General features: G+C 35.3%; 1 protein-coding gene across 23 annotated transcripts in view; it reads left to right on the top strand.

Moving 5' to 3' along the window:
* Positions 1-26,569, top strand: part of ZC3H13 (zinc finger CCCH-type containing 13) — an 88,776-nt gene that overhangs the window by 20,941 nt on the left and 41,266 nt on the right. For 14 of the 23 annotated variants that reach the window (XM_084981770.1, XM_084981773.1, XM_084981774.1 and 11 more), the window contains exons 5-8: positions 8,139-8,247; positions 16,479-16,618; positions 17,223-17,383; positions 22,726-22,923. In XM_084981770.1, the coding sequence (XP_084837896.1) occupies positions 8,139-8,247; positions 16,479-16,618; positions 17,223-17,383; positions 22,726-22,923 (608 nt within the window). Of the gene's footprint in view, positions 1-8,138; positions 8,248-16,478; positions 16,619-17,222; positions 17,393-22,725; positions 22,924-26,569 lie in introns of all 23 variants that reach the window. The other 9 variants (XM_084981769.1, XM_084981772.1, XM_021065593.2 and 6 more) reach the window with 1 other exon arrangement.

The following is a 26,569-nucleotide window of genomic DNA, read 5'->3' on the forward strand; positions in this document are numbered from 1 at the left end:
TTGTTCATTGTATTCTTTTACTGACCTTTAAATGTCCTTGGGGTCTGTAATGTTTCCTCTTTTATTTCTGATATTGATAATTTATGTTTTCTCTCTTTTTTTCTTAGTTTGCCTGAGTAAGGCTTGATCTTTTGTTGATTCTTCTTGATTGATTTCCTGTTTTCAATTTCATTGATTTCCATTCTAATTTTTGTTGTTTTTATTTTGCTTACTTTAGATTTCAGTTATTCTTTTTCTAGTTTTCTAAGATGGAAACTTAGATTACTGATTTTAGAATTTTCTTCTTTTCTATTTTAATTCAGTGACATAAATTTCTAAGCAGTACTTTACGTGCATCCCACAAAATTTGATAAATTGTATTTTATTTTCATTTAGTTTGAAATATTTTGAAACTTCTCTTAGATTTCTTCTTTGTCCCAAGTGTTAATTACTAGTGTGTTGTTTTTAATCACACAGTTTGATATTATCTAGCTATCTGTTACTGATTTCTAGTTAAATTCCTTTGTGGTCTGAGAGCAGACACTATATGATTTTTTTGTTCTTTTAACTGTGCGTTTTATGGTCTAGAATGTGTTCTATCTTGGTGACTGTTCAATGTGAGCTTGAGAAGAATGTGTATTCTTCTGTCATTGGATGAAGTAGTCTTTAGATCGAGTTATGTCAAATAGAGTGGTGGTGCTTTTGATTTCAGTTGTGTTCTGGCTAAATTTCTGCCTGCTGGGTCTGTACATTTCTGATAGAGGGATGTTAAAGTCTGCAGCTGTATTAGTGAATCATGTATTTCTCCTTGCAGTAATCAGTTTTTACTTCATATATTTTGACACTGTCTTTAGGTGCATATATTAAGGAATATTATAATACCTTTTTGAAGAATTGACCCCTTTATTATTATGTTATAAATTTTTGGCCCTGATAAATTTCCTTGTTCTTGAAGTCTGCTGTCTAAAATTAATATGGCTCCTTCCACTCTTTAGATTAGTATTTGCATAGTGTATCTTTCTCCATCCCCTTCCTTTTTTATCCATATGTCTTTATGTTTATAGTTGATTTTTCATGGAAGGCACACACACACACACGCACGCACGCACGCACGCACGCACGCTGAGTCTTGTTTTTTGATCCACTGTGACAAACCCTTTATTTTAATTATTGGTATGTTTAGTCCATTTGATGTTTAAAGTAATTATTGATATAGTTGTATTAATACCTACTGTAATTGTTACTGTTTTCTATTTGTCATACCATTGTTTTTTGCTCCTATTTTTTGTCTTCCACTCTTTTTGTGCCTTTTATGGTTTGAATTGAATGTTCTTATTCCTTTTCCTATCCTTTCTTAGCGTATCAATTATACTTGTTATTTTTTACTTTTTGAAGTGATTGCTCTAGAGTTTGTAAGTAATTTACAACTAATTCAAGTCTACTTTCAAATAACACTGTAGCACTTCACAGATAGTCCAAGTACCTTTAATAACAAAACATTCCTAATTCTTTGTTCTGAAATGTCTTTAGTGGTATTGGGATTTTCTGTTCTTGAAAGGTTTGGTAGAATTCCCGTGTGAAACCATCTGAATCTGGTACTATTTTATGAAGAAGTTCTTTAATTTATTTTTTCAATAGAAATTAGTAGACTTTTGTCTTTGTCTAAGTCAATTTTGTTAATATTGTTTTTCTCGAAAATTGAATATTTTATCTAGGTTTTTAAAAAATTTGTTTGAATGGAGTTGTGTGTTTTTCATTTTTTTCTGTTCTCACAGCTATTTTTACTTTGTCATTTTGGATTTTGAATGCTCATGTTTTCTCATTTTTTTCTTCATAGCTTAGCCAGTGGTTTATTTTCAAAGAAACAGCTTTTGAATTTATATATTAGTTCTTTTTCTTTTCTAACACATTTGTTTTTCTTATTAATTCCTTCTTTGGTTTACTATATTCCTTTTCTTTTGAACTGGCTGAACATTGATTTACATAAAACATATATATATATATATATATATATATATGGTTATAAGCATTTTTCTGGTAACCACTTTGGGTGAATTCTCTGGATTTCATATATCATGCTTTCATTGTAATTATTTTTAAGGACTTCTCTTTAGATATGTTTCACCTATGATTCAATAGTTGTTTAATGACATATAAAATTTTTCAGGTTGAAGAGCCTTTTGTTTGTTTTGTGTGTGTGTATTCTTTTGATTGTTTTAAAAATAACTTCTTTATTATTGCTGTCTGTATTTCTGTTTTTTAAAAATTTGTTGAGATTTTCTTTGTGGCCTAACATATAGTCAGTTTTTCTGAATTTGTGTGCTTGAAAAAAAAATATATTTTCTATTTTTTTGGCTTTTGAGTTCTAAAATTTGTCTAAAACATTTGGGTTTTTTTTTTTTTTTTTGATCTATGTTTTTCATATCTTTGTCTACTTGGTCTATCTTGGTTTGAGAATGTCTTGTCAAGTGTCTTATTAATATCTTTCTGTGTTGTTCTCTGCACATTCGCTATAGCTTGTGCTTTCTAGTGCTTTATTACCGGGTAAACAGAATCAGAGATCTACTTCTCTCTTCATCATAATTTTGTTTAAAAATGATATTTATTTTTTCCATTATACTTGATTTACACTGTTCTGTCAATTTCTACTGTATAGCAGTCATACATATATATATATATTCTTTTTCTCACATTATCCTCCATCATGTTCCATCACAAGTGTCTGGATATAGTTCCTTGTGCTATACAGCAGGATCTCATTGCTTATCCACTCCAAATGTGGTAGTTTGCATCTCTTAACCCTAGACTCCCAGTCCATCCTACTCCATCCTCTTCCCCCTTGGCAACTATAAGTCTTTTCTCCAAGTCCATGAGTTTCTTTTCTGTGGAAAGGTTCATTTGTGCCATATATTAGATATCAGATATAAGTGATATCATATGGTATTTGTCTTCCTCTTTCTAACTTACTTCACTTAGTGTGAGAGTCTCTAGTTCTATCCATGTTGCTGCAAATGGCATTATTTTGTTCTTTTTAATGGCTGAATAGTATTTCATTGTGTATATATAACACATCTTCTTAACCCGTTCATCTGTCAATGGACATTTAGGTTGTTTCCTTGTTTTGCCTATTGTGAATAGTGCTGCAGTGACCATATGGGTAAGTGTATCTTTTTCAATGAAAATTTTGTCTGGATATATGCCCAAGAGTGGGATTGCTGGTTCATATGGTAGTTCTAGATTTAGTTTTCTGAGGTACCTCCATACTGTTTTCCACAGAAGTTGTACCAATTTGCACTCCCACCAACAGCGTGGGGAGGGTACCTTTTTCTCCACACCCTCTCTAGCATTTGTTATTTGTTGACTTGTTAATGATGGCCATTCTGACTGGTGTGAGGTGGTACCTCATTGTGGTTTTGATATGCATTTCTCTAATATTTAGTGATGTTGAGCATTTTTTCCTGTGCTTGTTGACCATTCTGTATATTTTCTTGGGGAAATAATCTGTTTAGGTCTCTTGTACATTTTTCATTTGGCTTGTTGGTTTTTTTTTTTTTTTTTTGCTGTCGAGTTGTATAAATAGTTTGTATATTTTAGTGATGAAGCCCTTGTCAGTGGCATCGTTTGAAACTATTTTCTCCCATTCTGTAAGTTGTCTTTTTTTTTTTTTTTTTTTTTTTTAATGGTTTCCTTGCTGTGCAAAAACTTGATTAGGTCCCATTGGTTTATTTTTGCTTTTATTTCTGTTACCTTGGGAGTCTGACCTAAGAAAACATTTGTACGGTTGATGTCAGAGAATGTTTTGCTTATGTTCTCTTCTAGGAGTTTGATAGTGTCTTGTCTTAAATTTAAGTCTTTAAGCCATTTTGAGTTTATTTTTGTGCATGGTGTGAGGGCGTGTTCCAGTTTCATTGATTTAGATGCGGCTGTCCAGTTTTCCGAGCATCACTTACTGAAAAGACTTTTTCCCATTTTATATTCTTGTCTCCTTTGTCGAAGATTAATTGACTGTAGGTGTCTGGGTTTATTTCCAGGTTCTCTATTCTGTTCCATTGGTCTCTATGTCTGTTTTGGTACCAGTACCACACTGTCTTGATGACAGTAGCTTTGAATTTTGCCTGAAGTCTGGGGGAGTTCTGCCTCCTGCTTGGTTTTTGTTCCTCAGGATTGCCTTGCATTCTGGGTCTTTTATGGTTCCATATAAATTTTTGGATTGTTTGTTGTAGTTCTGTGAAAAATGTCATGGGTAATTTGATAGGGGTTGCATTGAATCTGTAGATTGCTTTGGGTAGTATAGCCATTTTTATGTTCATCGTAATTTTTAAAATGCAGTGTTTGGAGATGACTTCATTTTTATTATCTGTTTAATACTTTTTGAAATTTATAATCCTATTTGTCCACACTGGGAAACCTCTTTATTTTATATATATATGTATCTCCTCGTTCTTCAAAAACAGTTTTGCTGGGCACATAACAATGTGTTGACAGATTTATCTCAGCACTTTGAAAATACTGTTCCATTGTCTTTTCTCTGGATGTTTCTAATATTTTCTCTATTCCTCTCATGTTCTGTGGTTATGATATAATATTCTACTTGATATGTATTTTGCTTTCTGCATCTTCAGGCTTGTGTCTCTTTGATTATGGAAAATTTCAGTCACTGTTTCTTTCAATATTTATTGCCTTTCCCATACTCTGGTTTTTCCCCCTGGGATTCCAATTAGTTGTACATTTGATTTTCTGAGTATTCACCCACATTTTTGAACCTCTTCTGTATTTTCTATAACCTTGTCTTTATGTGCTGCATTCTGGATAAATTTTTTAACTTCGTTTTCCAGTTCATCAGTTTTCTCTTCACTGATGGGCCCGAGGCTTAGTCTCTGGTCAGCTCTAATACTTGTAAAAGTCTTAAAGTCCCTACCAGCTCTCCTATTTGCTGCTCAGTCCTTGGTTTCAATTCCCTGTTTTTGTTTCTTTGTTTTGCTGCTGTTTTGCATTCTTGAGAAAGCAGTGATGAATTAAAAATATATTTGTTGTTGTTCTTTATGATCTAGTTTCATTGTACACAGAGAACGTTTCAAAGGATATATATATCACGAAGAAGGAAAATGACATTAGGAGGGTCCAAAATGCAATAGTAAAAGTGACCCAATAAAATGTTTACTAGGTTGAAAAGAGTGTTTTGTTGTGGCCTATGCAGTTGTCAAAAGTGTGGCACTATACTTTGAAGAAGTGAATTGTAGTACTGAAGGTGTAAAGTAGATTATCGCTTTGAACTCTCAGAATTCATTCACTTCTTTCTGTTTGTGGCTACATTGTGGTTTGGGGGAATTGACTCCAGATTCACTGCTGGACCCTCATTAGTCTAATCTAGTCATAATAATCCCATTCTCCTTGCTAATTCAGTTGATGCAGTAGTCATATCTACGTCATTTAGTCTGTTATCTTGATAGCAGTTATTGATTCAGATGGGGCCTTGTGACTGAAGTTGGCTAATTGGTAAATTCATATGTTTTGCTGCCAAAATATTAGTATGTTTGGTGATAGGGTTGCTGTTCCAGACCCTGTTGGCTTTGTTGCTTAATGTATTTTGAAATTCAGGTAATTCTGAATTCTTAAAATACTTCATTCCATGGGTATTAGCTAAAACATTGTGGTTCTTTAACAGGTATTTCAGCACGTGTTCCAGGATGACTAATTTAGAATACAGAATAATTGGATGGTTGCACCTCTAATTATTAGGTTTGCATTTAAGAGCAATAAGATGACAAACCCATTTTGTTCAAGAAATACAGGAAGGTGAAAGCAGACTGTGCTGTGCTCAATGGGACATGTAATATCAGACCCTTTATATTTGACCGTGATAAGAGAAAGAGGGAAATTATTTTATTTTATAAGGAATAACATGCACAAACAAGTTGTACATTGTAAAGTGGAAAAATGAGGAAATACAACATTTAAAAAAATGACCTGAGCTTTAAGTGTTATCAAAATAATTTCCTATATTACGATGAGGTAGGATAATGACAAAACATTAGAATAAAACATACTCCCTAATTTAAAATTTCACCGCATACTGAAGCCTGCATTCGGTCTCTAGTTCTTAATAATAGTAGTTACAGATGATCTCTGGAGACAATATCAGAGTCGTGTTGAAGGACAATAGACAATGCAGAAATCACGTGATTTCAGTATGTAGGGTAGATATTATGAAATACTTACATTATTAATGAAACTTATTGAGATTATTATATCTCTGGTTCTAAATCTGTTAAAAATATTGCTACAAATTTGCAGATTCTTTTATTTTTCACTATCAGTGCTACTGTTCTGAAACCCTTTTCACCTGTATTTGTAGTTGGACGTTACAAGATACTTTATAGACAGAAACCACAGAATATATATTATTCAGTAATTTAGAGAGAACTTTCTATAAAAATTTTTTGATAGAGTACATACCGATGTATATTTATAGTGGATTTAATCCACAGAAGATTCAAAAGTTGCATGGGATATGGAATAGTTCTCATTGATTGTTCCACACTAATATATAATTGTGTGTGTGTGTGTATTCGCATCTGTGGCATATGGAAGTTTCCAGGCCAGGGATTGAACCCAAGCCACAGCTGTGACCTATGCTGCAGCTGCAGCAATGCCAGATACTTTAACCCACTGCATTGGGATGGGGATCAAACCTCTGCTTCCATAGCGACCCAAGCCACTGCAGTCGGATTCTTACTCCACGGTGCCACAGCGGGAACTCCCTCAGGACACATTTTAAGAATAAAAGTAGATTTTGTTCCTTTTCTCCTTTTGTCTTATGTACAAATAGGAGATGGTTTACTCTTTTTCTTCTTTTCCTTTCCCTTCCTTTCCCGTCCTTCCTTCTTTCCTCCTTCCTCCCTCACTCCCTTCCTCTTTTTCTTTTCTTTCTGCTTTTTACTATTTTGTTCTGGCTGGTTCTATTATATAACCTTTTAGTGATTTCTTGTCAGCCTCTCCTGTTTTACCAGCAACTGTATATGTGTCATTTAGCAAGTAATACAGCATGACTTCACAGTAAATATGTGACATTTCGGGGGAATTATATACTAGAGTTCTTTACAAAGAAGACTTAAAAGAGAAATTAATTTGTATTTTAAGCAGCCAAACTTTATGTTTGGTAATGCCCAGAAAAACTTTCAGCGCTTGATGTCCTTGTGTCAATGTCTCTCATAGTCAGGATTTCGAGTGCTAATAAAAGTGAGTCACTGTGGTGGGAAGATAACTGTTCCTTGACATTCATTTTCTTACCGCTTAATTACATGTGGTTTGGAGTCCTTATCTTATGTAATAGAATATTTAATTAAATTTTATAAGCCGAATTGCTATTGTCCTGCTTTGTCTATAGGCTCCTGTTATACCTGGAATAAAATGTAAAACTTTGTTTCTGTTTTCTTTTGTTTTTTTGGCCGCACCTGGGGCATGTGGAGTTCCTGGGACAGGGATTGAACCTGAGCCACAGTAGTGGCCACACTGGATGTTTAACTCACTGAGCCACCAAGGAACTCCCAAAACTTTGGGATTTTTGCTGCAATATATGGACAACTTTCTTAACTATTTTAGTTGCCTTTTTTGTTTAATCAAAATAGGGAAAACCCCCCTTTTTAAAGCATTTGTAAAATTATTAAATGAGTTTGGACTTATCTTTAGGTGTAGGTAAATGCTCTAACATTAGCGTATGACAAGTCTGAGGTCAGCAATTATTTTTGAGAATCTACTGTAAATGCTGTAACCTTTTTCTAGTCATTTCAAAATAGAGTCACTTACAAATCCTATGTTGTATTTTTTCCATTTTAAGCTTTACCTCGTCATTTTCACATAGGAACTGAATATAGTATCCTCTCAAATGCTGATTAAAATGTTAGATTTGCACTGTGTCTTTTAAAATCTTGCTACTTCTTACATTTACCAAGTTCCCATTCTTAAGTAAAATAGAGTACAGTCTTCTCGTTGTGATGCTACTGTAGAACCTTTATTTCCTCTACTTAGTAGGGAAATTATTATTTACAAAACTGATTCTTGAATGAAACAAAGATAAGTTAGAAATATTCCATATTATAGTAACTATCTCATGTAGTTTCACAACTATAATAACCTGTGTTTATATATGTACTTTTTAGAAAGAATCTTCAAGAGGGAGACATAGGGAAAAGGAAGACATAAAAATCACTAAGGAGAGAACTCCAGAAAGTGAAGAAGAAAATGTAGAATGGGAAACTAATAGAGATGGTGAGTTTCAAAAATCTTTGTTTATATAGTCAGTTTATTGATTATTTACTTTGTAGAGTTTCTGTGGGCTTCAAAACACTTTTCCACTGTGACCTGTTTGAATCACCTGGTTGACTTGTATCTATTTATTGAGTTAAAAGGCAGAAAATGGCAGATGGTGGAACAAAAGCAAAGAAAGCTATTTGCACTGTGTTTTTCAACTTCCATCCTTTTCTTCCTCTAGAACTTATTGTATAGTATCACAGTCCTTTGGAATTTTATTACATTTGTAAATTTTTAATTTCTTTAGTATCAAGGTTTAAAAAAACCTAAATGTATATTTGTTGCTTTGCATAAAATATTAAAAGCAAGATTTTTTTAAACCTTAAGGACCTAGGAAAATTATCTCTAGGAAATTGTTGGCTTCCATCTTTTAGAAGAAATCCAAATCAGTGATAATTGAGGGATTTGTCTCAAAATAAGCAAAGTCGTCTTTGAGTCATTGTCTTAACAGATAAGCATTTATTTTCCACGCCTTGAATGTTCTCTCATCTCTACTTCTTTGACCTTCTGGAAGTGAGCATTATAGGCTCACACTGTCAAATACAGAGAAGGGGAACTCAAATTTGTTGAATGTGTTGAGTGTACTGGGCATTTTAATATATTTCCTCATTAATTCAGTAGCTTTGTTACTTTGCTTATAGATGACAAAACTAAAGCGTTTAAGAATGTAAGCAACTTCCTCATTAGTAAGCCAAAAGCTTAGGCCAGGTGTTAGAAAACTAGAACTTGTGAGCCAGCCATCTGTTTTTGCAGTAAGTTTTATTGGCAAATAGCCATGCCTGTTTTCTTGGTTACATATTTTCTGTGGCTGCTTTTGAGCTACTCATGCATGAGTTGAGTACTTGTGACAGCCAGGAGACTACACACCTAACAATATTTGCTGTCTTTAAGAAATGTCTTCTGAAAACGTATAGACTAATATTCGAAAAGTACCTTAAATGGCTCTTTAGTAATTTGAGCATCAGTACTTTTTAAGGAAATCCATTCCATCTTTGTACAGTACTGTCTGTTAAAAAGTTACTTCTAAGAACAAGTAGTAAACTTCTCTATTGATGAGTTCATTGGGATTTTGTAAATGTAATGCCTCCTACAAAAGAGCAGTAAAGGGGAGTTCCTATCGTGGATCAGTGGTTAACGAACCTGACTAGTATCCATGAGGATGTGGATTCAGTGGGTTAAGGATCTGGTGTTGCTGTGAGCTGTGGTGTAGATTGCAGCTCTGATCCAGTGTTGCTGTGGCTCTGGCGTAGGCCAGCAGCTGTGACTCTGACTCATCAACCCCTAGCCTGGGAACTTCCATATGCCACCAATGCAGCCCTAAATAGACCAAAAAACAAACAAACAAAAACCCCAGCAGTAAAGGCAACTAAAATATCCCATGGTAGTTAATTAAAATTATTTAACATATTGAAATAAAATATTACAAACTGTTCAAGGATAAATAGCTAACTTTTCCTAAATACTAAGGGATTAACTTTTAACACACCCAACATTCTTTCTTTTCATTTTAATTTAGTTTAATGTTTGGATAAAAAACATTCTTTCCAATGTTTGAGATACATTGGATGCTTCTTATTTTTAAAAATAGAAACTTGCCTGTTCTCATTTCAATAATGCATGCTAGTTTGTTGAACATTTCAGAGGTTCAGAAAAGCTTAAGTCAGTTTGTTTCTTTTCTTCCTAGTAGCCGTTGCAAACCTTTCTCCTTACACCTTCAGTCTTCCAACTCCTTTCTCTTGCTTGCTGTTTGTAACACAGAGATAAGGGAGCTCTATCCACAGACTCTTTCAGCTTCCTGCCACCACACCTATGAGCTAGTCCTTGATTCACATCTACACTTGACTTTGCTCAGAGGCCTTCCTCCTGTGGCGTGCGATTATATTCCCCTGATTTCCTCCCACCTCTGCAGTCTTGTTCACTTATTTTACTTTCTCTTTTACATCTTAACATCCATCTTGGCACATTTTCTCTTCTCCCCGTATTATTTTGAGCCATCGCCCTGCTTGTTCCCACTTTACAACCAAATTCTGCTTTTTCACCTCATATTTATTCAGTCTCCGAGTCATGTCTTCAAGAAAACTGCTCTTTAAGGTCACAGTAATCTCCTTTTTGCTAAATAAATGGAGCCGTAACTTGTCTTTTTATTCTGTAACCTCTCTGCAGCATGTGACATTTCCCAGGGCCTCTGTTCTTTTGAAGCACTTTCCCGTTAGCGTCCGTCTGTCACCCTTCAGGTTTTCTGTCTTCCTGTGCCAGCCCTTTGGCCCTATGTAGAGGCTCCTTGTATGCTCTCTGTCCCTTAAATTAAATGCTGATACCCAAGGCTTTGCTCTAGACTATCATCTTTAAAAACCTAAAGTGATTTTACTACAAGAACCTTTTATATGCAGAGTTCTTTTAAAAGGTGAGTAAATGTTTTTTATAGTAGCTTTACATATAAAATATTCACATGGCTATTCCTTAGCTTTTTCTTGATTAAAACGCATAAGTTCTGATTATTGTGTATCTTTATGGATTAAAAGTTTCTGTCAAAAGGAATATCGAAGCATGAAGTTAGATTGTGAGACTGAACTCATTTAATATACTTACCTTCTGCATCGTGAATCTAAAGTGAATAGCGGTTTAGCTAGACTCAGAAGAAAATTTGTCTGTATGAGTAGTTCTCAAACTTTTTGGTCTCAGCACACTTTTTCACTCTTTTTAAGGACACAAAAGAGCTTATGTTTTTGTGATTATCTGCTTCAGTAGTTTCCATTATTAGAAAATGGTTCTGAGAAATTTTTTAAATATCTGTTAATTTATTTAAGAATTACAGGAGTAAACCTAATATATGCTTTTATGGAAAATAGCTGTATTTTGCAAAGCAAAAGTGAAAATGGAGGCGGTGGCAGTGTTTTACCTGTTTCTGCACATCTTAGTTTTAACTTCTTAAAGCTAAAGTAAACTTCTTAACGGACTTCATGGAAGACATTCTAGATTTTCACATTTGCTTCCACATTCAGTCTGTTAATGATATCACATATCATGTGACTTCTGGAAAATTTCATTATCTACTCAGGAGAGAATGAGTAAACCAGGCAAATAATGTAGTACTATAGAAATATTTTCGATCTTCTGGAACTCTAGAAATTGTCTTGGGCATCCCCAGGAATCCTCAGACCACTCTTTGAGAACCACTGGTCTCTAGAAGCAGCTTCTAAAATTGTTGGTTGTCTCCCCTTTATTGAGACTTCTTTTCTTCTCAATTTCAATTTTTCTGTCTAGATGAAGTCATGCTCTCAGGGCATCATTAATGTCTGTGTATTAATGACTTTAGTATCTGGAGCTCTATTTCTCTAAATGACTACTAATGTTCTAGTTCTTAAGATATTTGTTGTGTTGTCTATAGATATATTTTACCAAATAACCTTCTTACTCGTTCCTTGAGGTTAGTCTTGTCTCCTATATCATTCTCCACTTGAAAGCCAGAATAGTCTTCACAATGTTTTTTTACTTGAGTATAATAATATATTCAGAAGGGTGCATGAGTCATTTGTGCAACCATTGAATTTTCACAGACAGAACAGTTTTGGATAACCAGCACCCAAATCAATACAGAGAGAATTATCAGTATCCCATTAGCCCCCTGTCCTCCCCTCCAGTCACTGCCTCCCACCCCCACTTCCCAAAGGTAGCTACTGCCCTGATTTCTACCACCGTGGATTAGGGTTGTCTGTTTTTGAGCTCTGTGTAAGTGGAATCTGTGGCATGTACTCTTTTTGTACTTCGCTTCTTCTGCTTACAGTATGTTTGTGAAATTATTGCATGTAGTTCATTAATTCTCATTGGTATTCACAGTATTTCATTCTATGAGTACACCATAATTTATTCATTCAACTGTTGATAAACATTTGAATGATTTCTAGTTTTGGGCTATAATGGATAAGTTGATGCGATTATTCCTAATCCTCTCCTTTGATATGCATGTACCCATTTCTCTTGAGTTTATGCCTGGGAGTAGGATTCCTGGGCCATGAAGTTTGCACATGTTCATCTTTAGTTGATAATGTCAGGTCAAAAATGGTTCTCCTTACTTACTATGGTATTTTTTTGCCTTTTGCATCTTAGACACTCTGGAGGTGCGTGGTAGTATCTCACTGTGCCTTTGGTGCCTTTTGCTCAGTAATGAAGTCAAGTGCTTTTTCACATTTATTGGCCATTGTACAACCCCTTTTGTAGACTTTATTTAGACTTTTGCCTATTCTTTTTTATGTTGCTGTTTTTAATTGCTGAATATTCTTTATATATTCTGAATAGGAGATGTTTATCAGATAAACGTATCGCAAATATCTTCCCTTTACTCTTGTGAGTTAGAGTGAGCTTTTAAAATAATGAATTGGTTCATTTAAAATTCATTATTTCTTTGATTTCTCATTGCCTTGAGGATCAAGTACAAATTCTTAATGAACCTACAAAACTTTTCAGTATCCACTTGCTTCCTGTATTTCTAGTCCCCCACCTCCAAGTCTTTGTTTTTTATTCGGGTCCTTAAACTTAGCATATTTGTTTACCAGAGTATCATTGCAATTGAAGAGAAAATGTCTGAACATAATTTTGTCAATCTTCAAGATGTGTATATCCTCCTAAAATAAGGTGTAAAGTCCAGAAATATAAATATTATAAGAATTAAATTTTTTGTATAACTACACACAGAAGTAATCTAGTAAAAATAATCACTATAAAAATATTTCACATGTGTAATGTGTTAAGTGTATAATAATAACACTATATATATTATATATAATAATATATATATTATGAACTTCCATAAATATAAAAAAAATAAGGCCAGTTGAAAAATTGGCACCCCCCCCCAAATTGGGTACATAATTCGTAGAGGAAATAGAAATGGTCTTATTACAGGGAATGCCAATGAAAATGAAGAGATAGAATTACTTATCCATCACATTCGCAGAAATGAAAAGTACTAAAATTATCAAGTCAAAGTTTACATTGTAAAGCTCTTTGGAGTGTAGTTTGGTAATATTAAAAATAAAAATTATACTTACCTTTAGTCCAGCAAATCCTGTTTGAAAAATCTGTTTCAAAGAAAATACTTGCATTTGTGAACTAAGGTAGGTATCAAATGTTCATTGAAGTCTTGTTTATAAGAGCAGAATATTGAAAACTAAATGTTTGTTACAGGAAAGTGGTTAAATTACGATATGTTCATATCATGAAACGCTTTGTTAATGAAGGTATTTGACCTGTATATATGACTTGGAAAGGTCTTTCTATAGGGCAATATGTGTAGAAGAGTATAAATATAAAGGCTTATTTTTATACCTGTGATGACTTGCATACAGTGGAGTGCTAGAAGAAAATTGTCATATTAAAGGATATGAATGTTCTTGAGGCTTTTACCCATAACTGCCAAATTATTTTCCAGGCTGGCTATATTAGCGCACATTGCTACCCCCAGAGAATGAATGTGCCTTTTATCTGCGCCTTTGCCAGTACCAAATATTGTACTCAGAAAAAAAACATGGCTCTTGAATATATAAAGGCTTATTAATATATCATTTGCATTTCTTTTTGTGAATTGCCTGTTCATGTTCTTTGCCCTTTCTTCTTTTAATTAGTAGTTCTTTATAGGCAGAGAATGTCAACCATATGTACTGTATGTATTTTTGTTACACATTCTTTAAAAATCTCTGCCTTATTAAATGTGCTCTTCTGATCATATTTACTATTTTCCTGATGACTTAGAATCTATTTGAATTAGTTATTATACGGTCATTGTATCGGTAACCTTGAACTAGAAGATGAGAGACATTTTCTAAATATTAAATGGTTACAGGCTCTTTTATTTTTGAGTTCCATCCTAATGTTTTGTGCTTTCTGATTTCTTTTGTCAGACTGTCCGTTACAATGTGCCTACTTCATAGCCCATCTTTTGTAAGCTAGAAGAACATCTTATTTTTGATTATAGCAGATATGTATAAAATTGGAATAAGTAGTTTCTTTCTTTCTTTTTTTTGTCTTTTTGCTATTTCTTTGGGGCCGCTCCCACGGCATATGGAGGTTCCCAGGCTAGGGGTCCAATCGGAGCTGTAGCCACCGGCCTACGCCAGAGCCACAGCAACACGGCATCCGAGCCGCGTCTGCGACCTACACCACAGCTCACAGCAATGCCGGATCCTTAACCCACTGAGCAAGGGCAGGGACCAAACCCGCAACCTCATGGTTCCTAGTCGGATTCGTTAACCACTGCACCACGACGGGAACTCCCTGAATAATTAGTTTCTAAGCAAAGGCTTGAGAGCTTTCCCTCTCATCAACATTTATTAGCTGTAGTGCATTGACTTGGACATAGGTTTTAATTGTTGACAGCCGCCCCCCCCTCCCCCCCGCCTCCCTTGTGTGGTTAGAAATTGAAGGCTGAAAGCCAGTGTCTCATTTTTTACAAGTGTTCTGTATGGGTGATATTTCTACATAGCAGTTTTTAGATGAGCAGAACATTACTGATAGTACCTTCAGAAACATTGTAAATCGTTTTTCTCAGTTAATTACTCTTTCCTTTGTTTTACCCTTAGTATTTAGTCATGAGATTTTTATCTGTTAATAATTTAAGAACACAATCAGAGCCCCCCTCTTCACTGATGTAAAGTGTCTCAGTGGAGGGCAAAATAGTAAGTAGGGAGAGCCACTATTCATTTAATTAAATTCAGGATCTCGAGTTGTTTTATCTAGTTAAAACTGTATGTCCATAAATATTTGATAGTTGCTTTCTGACTGAAAAGCGTGATTTAGTCTGTATTATGTACTTCCTGAACAATTGTCATCATACAACAATATGAGTAATCAAATTTTCTCACACAGATAATGGAAATATAATTACCCTCTCCGTTTTCAAGCATGAAATGATAGTTTGCATTCTAATTTATTTATCTGTACATGACAATGATGGCTTCTTTGTGTGTGCTTTAAGTAACCAAGCCGGACTCCTTGTCTTTATTGTTTTTTTGGGTCTTCATTTTATGTCTTTACTCCAAGTTAAGATATGGTGATCTTAGTGCCAGAAGTATGGCACCTCAGTTTGTAATCAGGCAGGCCCGACGTGGCCCTGTGTTAGGATAAAAGTCAGTGAAATTTCATCTTCTGTACTTCCCAGCATTAGTAGCAAATAAGGCGACAGTGCCACTAGCCACTGAAAACTTCAGCATATCTTACTGAAATAGCTCTGCCACACCACTCTTCCTTTTTGTCCCCCTTAGCTGACCTTCATATTCTTTTCATTGGAAGCTATGACTAGAAATAGATACATGCTATCAGATCTATTGAAGAGACGGATTCGTTTTAATCTCAGGAACTAGTACACATCACTTGTGATGGAAATGTTATAGGTCCTTGAGAAATTAGCTCATGTACACATTAGTATTAAAATGATTTTTAGTTACAAATCAGTTATGATACTAATATTAAAAAAACTATGGAAACAGCATTGTACACCTAATGGAACTTTAATTTAATACTAACAGGTCTTTAAGAAAATGAAGGCTATAACGAATCACGTCATATGCAGCATAAAATACTAAAGGCTTTAGTATCTTTAAGGCTTAGAATTTGTAGTTTAGGGTTTTAATTGTGTCTTTTAAAATTCCATCTCCTAAATCCCTAAACAACCCAAAGTCACTCTTAGAGAACCCAGGGACCTTAATACTGTTTGGTTTTTTTCATAAGGAAAGTAGCCACATGTATTTTAATTCTTTACGGAAACAGTATATAATTTATCTTTCTAGAAGTAGGTTACTCTAATTGAAGAATCTACCATTTTAATTTGTATAAAAATAGTTGAAAGTTTTTCTCTAATTTTTGGTGTGGATAATTATAATAGTTTCTGACGGAGTTCCCGTCGTGGCGCAGTGGTTAACGAATCCGACTAGAAACCATGAGGTTGCGGGTTCCATCCTTGGCCTTGCTCAGTGGGTGAAGGATCCGGCGTTGCCATGAGCTGTGGTGTAGGTCACAGACACGGCTCGGATCCTGAGTTGCTGAGGCTCTGGTGAAGGCCGGTGGCTACAGCTCTGATTCAACCCCTAGCCTGGGAACCTCCATATGCCATGGGAGCGGCACTAGACAAGGCAAAAAAAAAAAGTCCAAAAAAAAAAAAATAATTTCTGACAAGTAATGTAACTTTTATTTTAAAGATTCTGACAATGGAGATATTAATTATGATTATGTTCATGAGTTGTCGTTGGAAATGAAGCGTCAGAAGATACAGAGGGAATTAATGAAGCTGGAACAAGAAAACATGGAGAAAAGAGAAGAAATTATTATTAAAAAGGAGGTATATATCCTATTTGTTGAAATATGTTAGTAATTAGTAGCAACGTGGATATTGGTCAGAGAACTCATTAGCTGCTTGCCACATCTTAAAAGTTGTATTTGGATATTGATACTTTGCTCAACTTACTATATATATCAGTCAATTCATATATGTTAATCATTTACTCTTCACATTACTCTAGTAGATAAATAGGACAGATTTTTGTTATTGAGCAGGTAAACGAAACTCAAGTCCTATTGACTTGAATCTGTGTGCATCTGGTTTTTACGCCCATACTATTCCTGGAATACTTGTTTATTTTCTAAAGAGTAGAAAGAGATAAAATTTATTGAATATAATTTGTGATTTTTTTTCTGAGGAGATTTTGCAGTTCCATAATTTTAGTGTGCTTTATTGATATTAGCATTGTGTTAAGGCAGTTAATGAGCATATTGGTTAACAGCATAGGTTCAGGAGTCAGAGTAATATTAATGTGTGCTGGTTATCCTAACACTTTTTCTTTCATCTGAGGTTGGTATGATTTAAAAACACATGCTTTGTTGTCTGATTTAAACAACCATGATTGGGAGAGTTTCTGAATTGACTTACTGAATTCTTTCGAAAGGTTTCACCAGAAGTGGTTAGATCAAAGTTATCCCCGTCACCTTCTCTCCGAAAGTCTAGCAAATCTCCAAAGCGTAAATCAAGCCCTAAGTCATCCTCTTCAGCGAGCAAGAAAGACAGGAAGACAACTGCAGTCTCTTCTCCCTTGCTGGACCAGCAGAGGTCAGTAAGGTAAAAACGCGTGCCAGAGTGAAAGAGCTTTTTCTGAAGGGATATTCAGAAGAATTACTTAGTAGATTACGTAAGGATACTTTTAATACATTCATTATTTAATGTAAGCTTTTTTCTTCTAATAAAAAAGTATGAAATTTTCCATTTAAAAGAAAATTAGAATAATAAAAAAAAAGGTCTATGTCACGTCTGTATATCCTTCAGAGCTTTTTTTTTTTATTAAGAAATAAATAGATACATGAATTAGTCATTTAGGATACTTGTTCATGTGTGTTTATACTTTCATAATATGTATTATCTTACAATACATAGTATTATTTTTATCTACTTAATTTTACTATATATATAACTTTTCTTCTGCAACTTTTTCACTTAACATTTTTTATATTTTTCTGTCTTGATATATGTAGCCATAGTTCTTTTGTATTGGTATTTATATATTTATCTACTTCTGTGTTGTTGAACGTTTAAGTTGTTTCCAGTTTTTAGCTCTTCCAAATTATGCACAGTGAACAGTATTCTTGTCTCCTTGTGTACATGGTCAAGAGAATAAAATCTTTATAATATATATGAAGCAATATGAATATATTAGTCGTAGCCAGTTGAAAAAATAAAAATAGAAATAAATTACATTGAGGAACTGAGACTGAAGCAAGAGACTTTTTTTTTAATTTAATGTTACTCTGGACTATTTACATTTTATTTTAATTAAAGGGCATTTACTCCTTTTATTTAAACCTAAAATCCTCTTCCCAATATTTGACCAGTTGGCAAACCCTGTCTATTTGAATCCGTAATGAAACTCATATGTGTGGTCTTTTCAGTCTTGTCCTTATTTTTATCGTCTTCCTCCTACACTCATCCACTTTCAGGCTTTCAGTGTCTAGCTCAAATTCTGTCTTTTCCATTAAGTTTTCCCATTTCTCCTTACTGAACATAATTTCTGTTCCCTTTGTATACCTATCAGATTTTATTTTTACCTCTCAAAACGAATTGCTGTTTGCATTATATTTTAGCTGTGTCTTACAGCTTCTAATTAAATGTACAACATGTCTTACAACCTCTAATTAAATTTAAGCTCCTTGAAGGTTGTGATCTTGATGGCTCACTATTCTGAATCCTCACGGCACCTATGTTGCCTGGAGCTCTGCACTGTGACAAGGCAGGCCGTAAAATTGACTTGATTCTCTCCTTGGCTCCTGGGATTGGGTTACAGGGATCTGAAAAAAGTTGAACTGTAGAATGATATGATTCACCCCATTTGCTTTTTATCTTTTTGACTAACCAATTATATAACTTCCTCTCAATTCCAATTGCATTCATTTCTCCAAAAAAAAAAACAAACCCAGGTATCAGAAATACTCTTTTATTTTCTTATCTTTTCTATGTTTAAAATCTTTGAAATTTAATCTCTTCATAGGAAGTTTTGATAACTGTTTAGAGGAAAGGGTTTAGTTTCATTCTGTTCTTTTTTGTGTAGTCTTCTCTTACTGCTTTATTACTAACTCACTTATCCTTTCATGAATATTGAGCACGAATACTCACATTGACTTAACTACTGTATTTTCTGTATTGTAAGATACTTTAAGATGTAACATTGGAGTTCCTGCTGTGGCGCAGTGGCTTAAGGATCTGGCATTATCTCTGCAGTGGCTCAGGTTGCTGCTGTGGCATGGGTTCAGTCCCTGGCCTGGCACAGCAGATTAAGGAACCAGCATTGCTACAGTTGTGATGTAGGTCTCAGCTGCAGCTCAGATTCAGTCCCTGGCCTGGCAACTTCCATGTGCTGCAGGGGCAGCAAAAAAAAAAGAGGAAAGAAAGTAGCATTAATTTAATAAGAGAAGCAGAAAGACCTGGCAAATACTACATTAAAGGTACAAAGAAAACATCGGGTTGGGTATAGCATTTCTGTAGACATGCTGTTTACACTGCCCAGAGTGCGTCACATCATCCTATTCATCATGGATCATATTGTCAACTGTTTGAAGACATTGAACAGCAAGTAAGGATTAGAATTTCGGTTAAAATACAGTGGATTGTTGCAACCAGTGCCATTAAGTCAACTGAGGTGACAGGTAAACAAACTCTTTGGTCTTACGTGGTGGTTATCACGTTGAGTAGGTAGGAGAAGATCACAAACAAATTAAAACTCACACTTCTCCCTGAAAGTTGGCAATTTCCTTTGACATTCACTGTGAGCGAGAACGTGACAGTAAGCTTTATGCTGATGTGTGAGATAGTGTAGCTTAGGATCCACAAATGTGTTATTGATTCTGTTCATCTGCATTGTTTCTTAGTTTTTAATTAAGAAACTTTTCTTTATAGTTTTTTGTACAGATACGTAAAGTATATCAAAAGCTGTTAAAAAGAAATAGATTTGGGGAAGAGAGAGGCTCTAAAAATGATAGAAGTAGATAACTGAGCTCTTTGCCAAAAATAGGAGGTGGGCTCTGTGCCACTGAAGAATAATTAGTTGACTTCAGAATGCACAAAACCAGTTTTGGTCCAATTTTCAGTTGGAAGGCACTTGCAAACCCTATTTCTGTAAAATAATTTTTTTTTCCAACTACATATGTTTTTGAAGGTATTTGAAGAAATTCTGTACTGTAGAGAAAGTACTGGCATAGTCCTGGTTGTTAGAGTAGCTTACTCCCAGAGTGTGAATTTAACCCAACAAATTTATTTCTCATTCAAGTAAGAAATGAGTTTTTTCTAATTAATAGGTGACTCTCCTGTACATGGAGATTCAATAACTTAGGCTCCTTTTGACCGTGACGTCACTTTTTTGGGAGTTGGAGGACATCGAAAATGGATCATGCAAAGAAAAAAATTAGAGTAGTTTACAGGTACCTGGAGTATGAGAGTCTTTTATTAGGCCCGGAAGTGATGCACATCACTTCCACTCACATTCTTTTGACCAGACCCTGGTCATTTGGCCACGTCTAAGTTCAAAAAAGCCTGTACAGTATGGTTCAGCTGTATGACCAGGACAGAAGTAGACACCAGCTAGCTCTGTCACGGGCAGTAATGTGAAAATACAGTTTGTGTCGAGAATTCCCCTATCATTTATCTTGAAAATGGTTTTTAAAGTAATTTTTGATAGTATCGACACCATCTGTTGATTAGTGTTGTCTTTTAAGTAGAAAAATGTTTAGAAATGCAGACACTTACCACTTAATGAATACATTTAAAAGTTTGAGTCATCTCATAAACATACAATGAGACGTGGCTAATAATGGTTTTTGGCAGAAGACAAAATGAAAAGTAGATTTGGTCGTGCTTTAGTAATTTCTGACTTCCAAGGTGGTTGGCCTTGTCTATGATAATAAGAAGTAGGGATAAGGATGAAGAGAGCTGAATTCTGATTGTCCATGATGAGTCAATTGCTTTTATCTGTTTTTAAACTTTTTTTTTTTTTTTTTCTTTTTAGGGCTGCACCTGCAGCATATGGAGGCTCCCAGGCTAGGGGTCGAATCAGAACTGTAGCCAGCCGCCAGCCTACACGAGAGCAACAGCAATGCCAGATCCAAGCTGCATCTGTGACACACAGCTCACACCAGTGCTGGATCCTTAACCCACTGAGCGAGGCCAGGGATCAAACCCAAAACCTCATGGTTCCTAGTCGAATTCATTTCCACTGAGCCACGACGAGAACTCCTGTTTTTAATTTTACCAGCAATTTTGAGGAAGATACTATCAATTGCCTTTTTTTTTTTTTTTAAATAGGTAAGGACTTTTGGGGTTGGGGAGCTCAAGGTGATAGGAAGTAAATTCTAGAACTTAGGTTTAGTCATCGTGTATAAATATCAATAGCTAGTGAAATAAGTAGCTATTGAAAACTTAATCAGATGTGTGAAAAGAAAGGGCTTCTTAAAAACTCCGTACCAGGCTGACCATTCAGTGTTGGAGTAAATAGGAAAAAAATGAGTAAAATGAGTACTGCTTAAAAGAAAATGTGCCGAATTTGAAAACACATTTACAATATTAGAAAGTGAAAGGAGAGGTGGGAATAATAAAAATGAGACAACAGAGGAGAGATCTTTGAGATGCAGTAACATAATAAAGGAAACCAGAGAGACTCAGGTCATGGCGAATTGATGAAATAAAAATAGGAAAAAATGAGTAAAAGATGTAAAGTTTCAGCTTGAAACAGACACTGAGTGCTAGAAAAGGTTAAAAAAAGAAAACCTAGATTTAGCTTGATGAAATTTTTAGTTTCCAAGGGATAATATTTTATAAGCATGCCAGCAGAAAAGGCAGGAAAAAACCTGCATAGGAAAAAAAGTTGTCTCTCTTTGGATTTTTCATCCAAAACACTAAATTAAGGTATTGTAACAATATTTATAGAGCTCTGCGGGAAAAGGTTATGACATCCAAATGCTCTAGTAGTCGCTCAAACCATTGTTAAGGTAGGAAGTGAAGACACGATTCGTAATGTGTAAGGGCTCAAAGTTATGTGCCATGTAGATAACATGATTTTAAGAGCCAAATAAAAAAGCTTAGTCTAGAGTCCAAAATCAATTCTAGGTAGAGTATCTGTGAAAGACAAAATTGTAAAATTTGAACGGATCATCTCTGTAATCTAAGAGTTGGAAAAGATTTGAATGAATGTTTAGGATTTAAAACAAAGATTTAAATGAATATTTACTAACACGTACTTAGGGTTTCATATATAGATGATGTTCTTTGTAATGCTAGAAACGTGGAAGCCATCTAAAAAACTTATCAATGTGAAGTTGTTTAAAGAAGTTATAGAGCCTGTCTATTAAAGGAAATTCTGTATAGTCCTGAAGTATAATGATCAAAATCCACTTTTTGTTATAGAAAGATACCCATGCTATGTTTAGTACCAAAATTTTTTACAAGACATTGTATTATGATTGTACATATGGTAGGGTGTGGAGGGAAGAAGAGAAAGAGATACAGAAAAAGTGTGGACATATATCCCAGGTGTTAATATTGGCCCTCCTTGGGTAGTGGAATTATAGGTGATTTTTACTTTTCCATCTGCTTTTCTATAATCTTAAAAAAATTCAGTTCATGTAGTTTTATTTTTTGCTTTACTTTATGATATTTTCTTTACTGAAAGAATCTATTCCTGCTCCATCTTTATCTTTTAAAATTAAATAATAAACTTAATATGTAGCAAGTAAATCTTTGCTCACTTCTGTTATTTTTTTCTAGGTATTGATTACTAGTATATGGAATAATAAATGGCAAATTATTGAAAGGAATGCTACCATTTTTAAAAAGTGCTCTGTTAACATGAAAAAAAATATTCATTTGACCTTCTACAAGTTTTTGGATTTCTGATAGCATTGTGTTACCCTCAGGAATTCAAAAAGCAACCAAAGTAAGAAGAAAGGACCTCGCACGCCTAGCCCACCCCCTCCTATACAGGAAGATATTGCTCTAGGGAAAAAATATAAGGAAAAATATAAAGTAAAAGACAGGATAGAAGAAAAACCAAGAGATGGAAAGGACAGAGGGCGAGATTTTGAAAGACAAAGAGAAAAAAGAGATAAGCCAAGGTAAGTAGGATTGCATATTTTAAATAATCTTACTTTCATAGAATCTAATTTTTCGTACCAGCCACACCATTTTGTGATCCCACTAACAATGTATAAGAGATCCAATTTCTCCATATCCTCACTGACACTTATTATTTTCTTTGGATTTTCTTTTCTTTTTTTCCTTTTCTAGGGCTGCTCCCACAGCATATGGAGGTTCCCAGGCTAGGGGTCTAATTGAAGATGTAGCCACCGGCCTACACCACAGCCACAGCAACATCAGATCCGAGCCACGTCTGCAATCTACACCACAGCTCACAGCAAGGCTGGATCCTTAACCCACTGAGCGAGGCCAGGGATGGAACCTGCAACGTCATGGTTCCTAGTTGGATTCCTTAACCACTGAGCCGCAATGGGAACTCCCTCTTTGGAGCTTCTAATCCATGAGATAGAATTTATTTCTGGGCTTTATTGCATGGAATTCTGTTTCATGGATCTTCTAATCCATGAGCACGGAATGTCTTTCTGTTTGTGTCTTAATTCTTTCAGCAGTGTTTTGTAGTTTTCAGTGAACAGTCTTTGACCTCCTTGGTTAGGTTGATTCCCAATTTCATTTCATCCATAGATATTTAAGTATGTATGTCCAAAAAAGAAAGAGACTTAAAAATATACAGCCACTATACAAACTACTATATATAAATAAACAGCAGGGTGCTCCTGTATAGCACAGGTGCTACTATATAGCATATTTGATATCCTGTAATAAGCCATAATGGAAAAGAATATGGAAAAGTGTGTGTGTTTATATATAAATATATAACTGAACAGTTTGCTGTATACCAGAAACTAACACAGTGTTATAAATCAACCATATGTATATATATATATATAAAAATCGCTGTATCTGTATTATACCTAAAAGGAAAAAAGAATAATGTTAATTTTAAAATACAAATTTTAAAAGCATTAATGAATTTATAATATCTTTTATAGTATCTTCCTAATTAGTGGACATTAGCACATATAATTTTACTAAAGTATGCAAATCTTTTAATATTAAAATGGAACCTTTGTATTCAAGTTGGGAATTGTTTATCTGAGGTATTGTCTCTTTTTTTGCATTTAATTGAGTCCTGTCTGTAAGCCACAAAAGTATATTTATGTGAATGCTGTTTTAGGCTAAGGATATAAAATTAAAGCATGTAAAAAAATATGTAGTATAGTTGAACATAACTTTATATAATATGCTAAATTTTTGGTAGATGTGTTAAAAATGAAATAGTTTTATAAATATCAAAATAACTGAATTGCATTGTTGGATGTTGGGGGGAGCCTTTTACATTTAGTTCAGTTGATCAAGGCATGGGCTCTCTTTTGTGGATGTGATATTGGGGAAGTTTGTTGAAGTCAGGAGAGAAGCTCCTGTTTTGTAGCCAAAATCTAGAGCCATATTTATATCCTTAAAAATTGTGCTCTTAACCCTTTGCATATCATGCTTGACAGAATTCAGGACTTGAGAGGAAAATTGTTCTCAGGCAGTTGTGGAGCAGTTTTCAGTAGCAGGAGGTGGTTGGGAAGTTAGCCCCATTCTAATAATTGGTCCAATCAGAAATGCCTAACATGGCATTTAGAGGCCAAAAATTCAGTCTGGTAAGAAGTATGGGGCTGTGTTGTATGTAGTGAGATTCATGAACTTAGCAGGTACCCAGCTACACTCTCAAAATCTCTGACTGGCTGTGCTTTGGTGCCATCTAGTGGTAATTTTTTTTACTGACAGGAATTTCTAGAATCTCCCTTATTTGACACTTGTTTTGTTGGACTGAACTGAGATTTTGTGTCTTGAGAAATTGGACTAGGGACTTGACAGCCGTTCTCCTCCGTCTTTCTCAAGACTGAGTTGCTTGCTGCTTCTTGCCAGGAGCTGATGTTCTCTCCTTTATCTCCTCACCACTCTATCGCATCCCAGGAGAAAGTAATAATTTCAACTTGCTCCACCAGGTTGAGGATAGGAGCCAGTTGTCTGAGTTTGTGTTGTGCGTGTGTGTATTGTTTCTGCGCTTTATTGCATTTGGAATACTGACTCTCTTACTCTTCGAGTTTAAAGACAGTCTCTCCAAGTGCCAGGGATACTGACTGTTTCTTCTGACTCTTTTTTTTTTTTTTTTTTTTTTTGTCTTTTTGCTGTTTCTTGGGCCGCTCCCGCAGCATATGGAGGTTCCCAGGCTAGGGGTCGAATCAGAGCTATAGCTGCCGGCCTACACTAGGGCCACAGCAATGCCAGATCTGAACCGTGTCTGCGACCTATACCACAGCTCAAGGCAACGCCAGATCCTTAACCCCATTGAGCAAGGCCAGGGATTGAACCCACAACTTCATGTGTCCTAGTCAGATTTGTTAACCACTGAGCCACAATGGGAACTCCAGTTTCTTCCGACTCTTGATCACAGGGGTAGGTATAATTTTTAGCTCATTTAATCATGTGACTGCACAAGTTCATGTAAGGCCCTTGAATCAGATTCTGAAAAATTGTGTAATTTAAATGGCAGATAATTCTGGATTTGAATAGCCTTGAAAGTTGTGCTGATAATAAGGCTTAATTAACATTCTTCATTCTTAAATTGAAATTTTTTGAAATTAATTCATTTCTATATAAATGAGAGATGAAATCAAACTAAGATTATTAGTATGTGGCTTTGTATTATGTAGAACTTTTTATGAGTTTGCTTGAATCAAATCTGTTTTTTGTTTTGTTTTGTTTGCCTTTTCTAGGGCCGCTTCCTGTGGCATTTGGAGGTTCCCATGCTAGGGGTTGAATCGGAGCTGTAGCCCCTGGCCTACACCAGAGCTGCAGCAATGTGGTATCTGAGCTGCATCAGCAACCTACACCACAGCTCACAGCAACGCCGGATCCTTAACCCACTGAGCAAGGCCAGGGATGAAACCCGCAACCTCATGGTTCCTAGTCAGATTCGTTAACCACTGCGCCACGACGGGAACTCCAAATCAAATCTGTTTTTTAAGTACCATTTGTTTATGAAGGAGGCTTCTTTCAAAAGATTCTCGCAGATAAAAGTCTTCTTCTAGTTTCTCTAGGTTGTTGAGTTAGAAATGATTCTCTTTCTGGCCAGTATTTGTTACCTGCCATAAAGGGAGAGCAAGCAGCTAGGCCTAAAACAAATTGTCGCACAGAGCATTTTCTTTCTCCATCTTCATGTTTGTTGAGGAAGTAAGATCTTACTAGATTTTTTTTTTTTTTTTTTTGTCTTTTTTTGCTATTTCTTTGGGCCACTCCCATGGCATATGGAGATTCCCAGGCTAGGGGTCTAATCGGGGCTGTAGCCGCTGGCCTACGCCAGAGCCACAGCAACATGGGATCCGAGCCGCATCTGCAACCTGCACCACAGCTCACGGCAACGCCGGATCGTTAACCCACTGAGCAAGGGCAGGGATCGAACCCGCAACCTCATGGTTCCTAGTCGGATTTCGTTAACCGCTGCGCCACGACGGGAACTCCCTTACTAGATTTTTAAAGACACTTTGCTGCCCCAAACTCTCCACTGATTTCTTTTATATTTAGAATAAAATATGAACTTTTATCCTGACCTAGAGGACTCCATATGCTTTGTCCCCTGCCTGCTTTCTGACCCTCTCTCATAAACTTTTCATT

Source organism: Sus scrofa, chromosome 11 (assembly GCF_054392235.1).
Source record: "Sus scrofa isolate SSC_HxYL_T2T_F1_AM1 chromosome 11, Sscrofa_HxYL_maternal_Yorkshire_Landrace_v2.0, whole genome shotgun sequence".
NCBI classification, from domain to species: Eukaryota; Metazoa; Chordata; class Mammalia; order Artiodactyla; family Suidae; genus Sus; species Sus scrofa.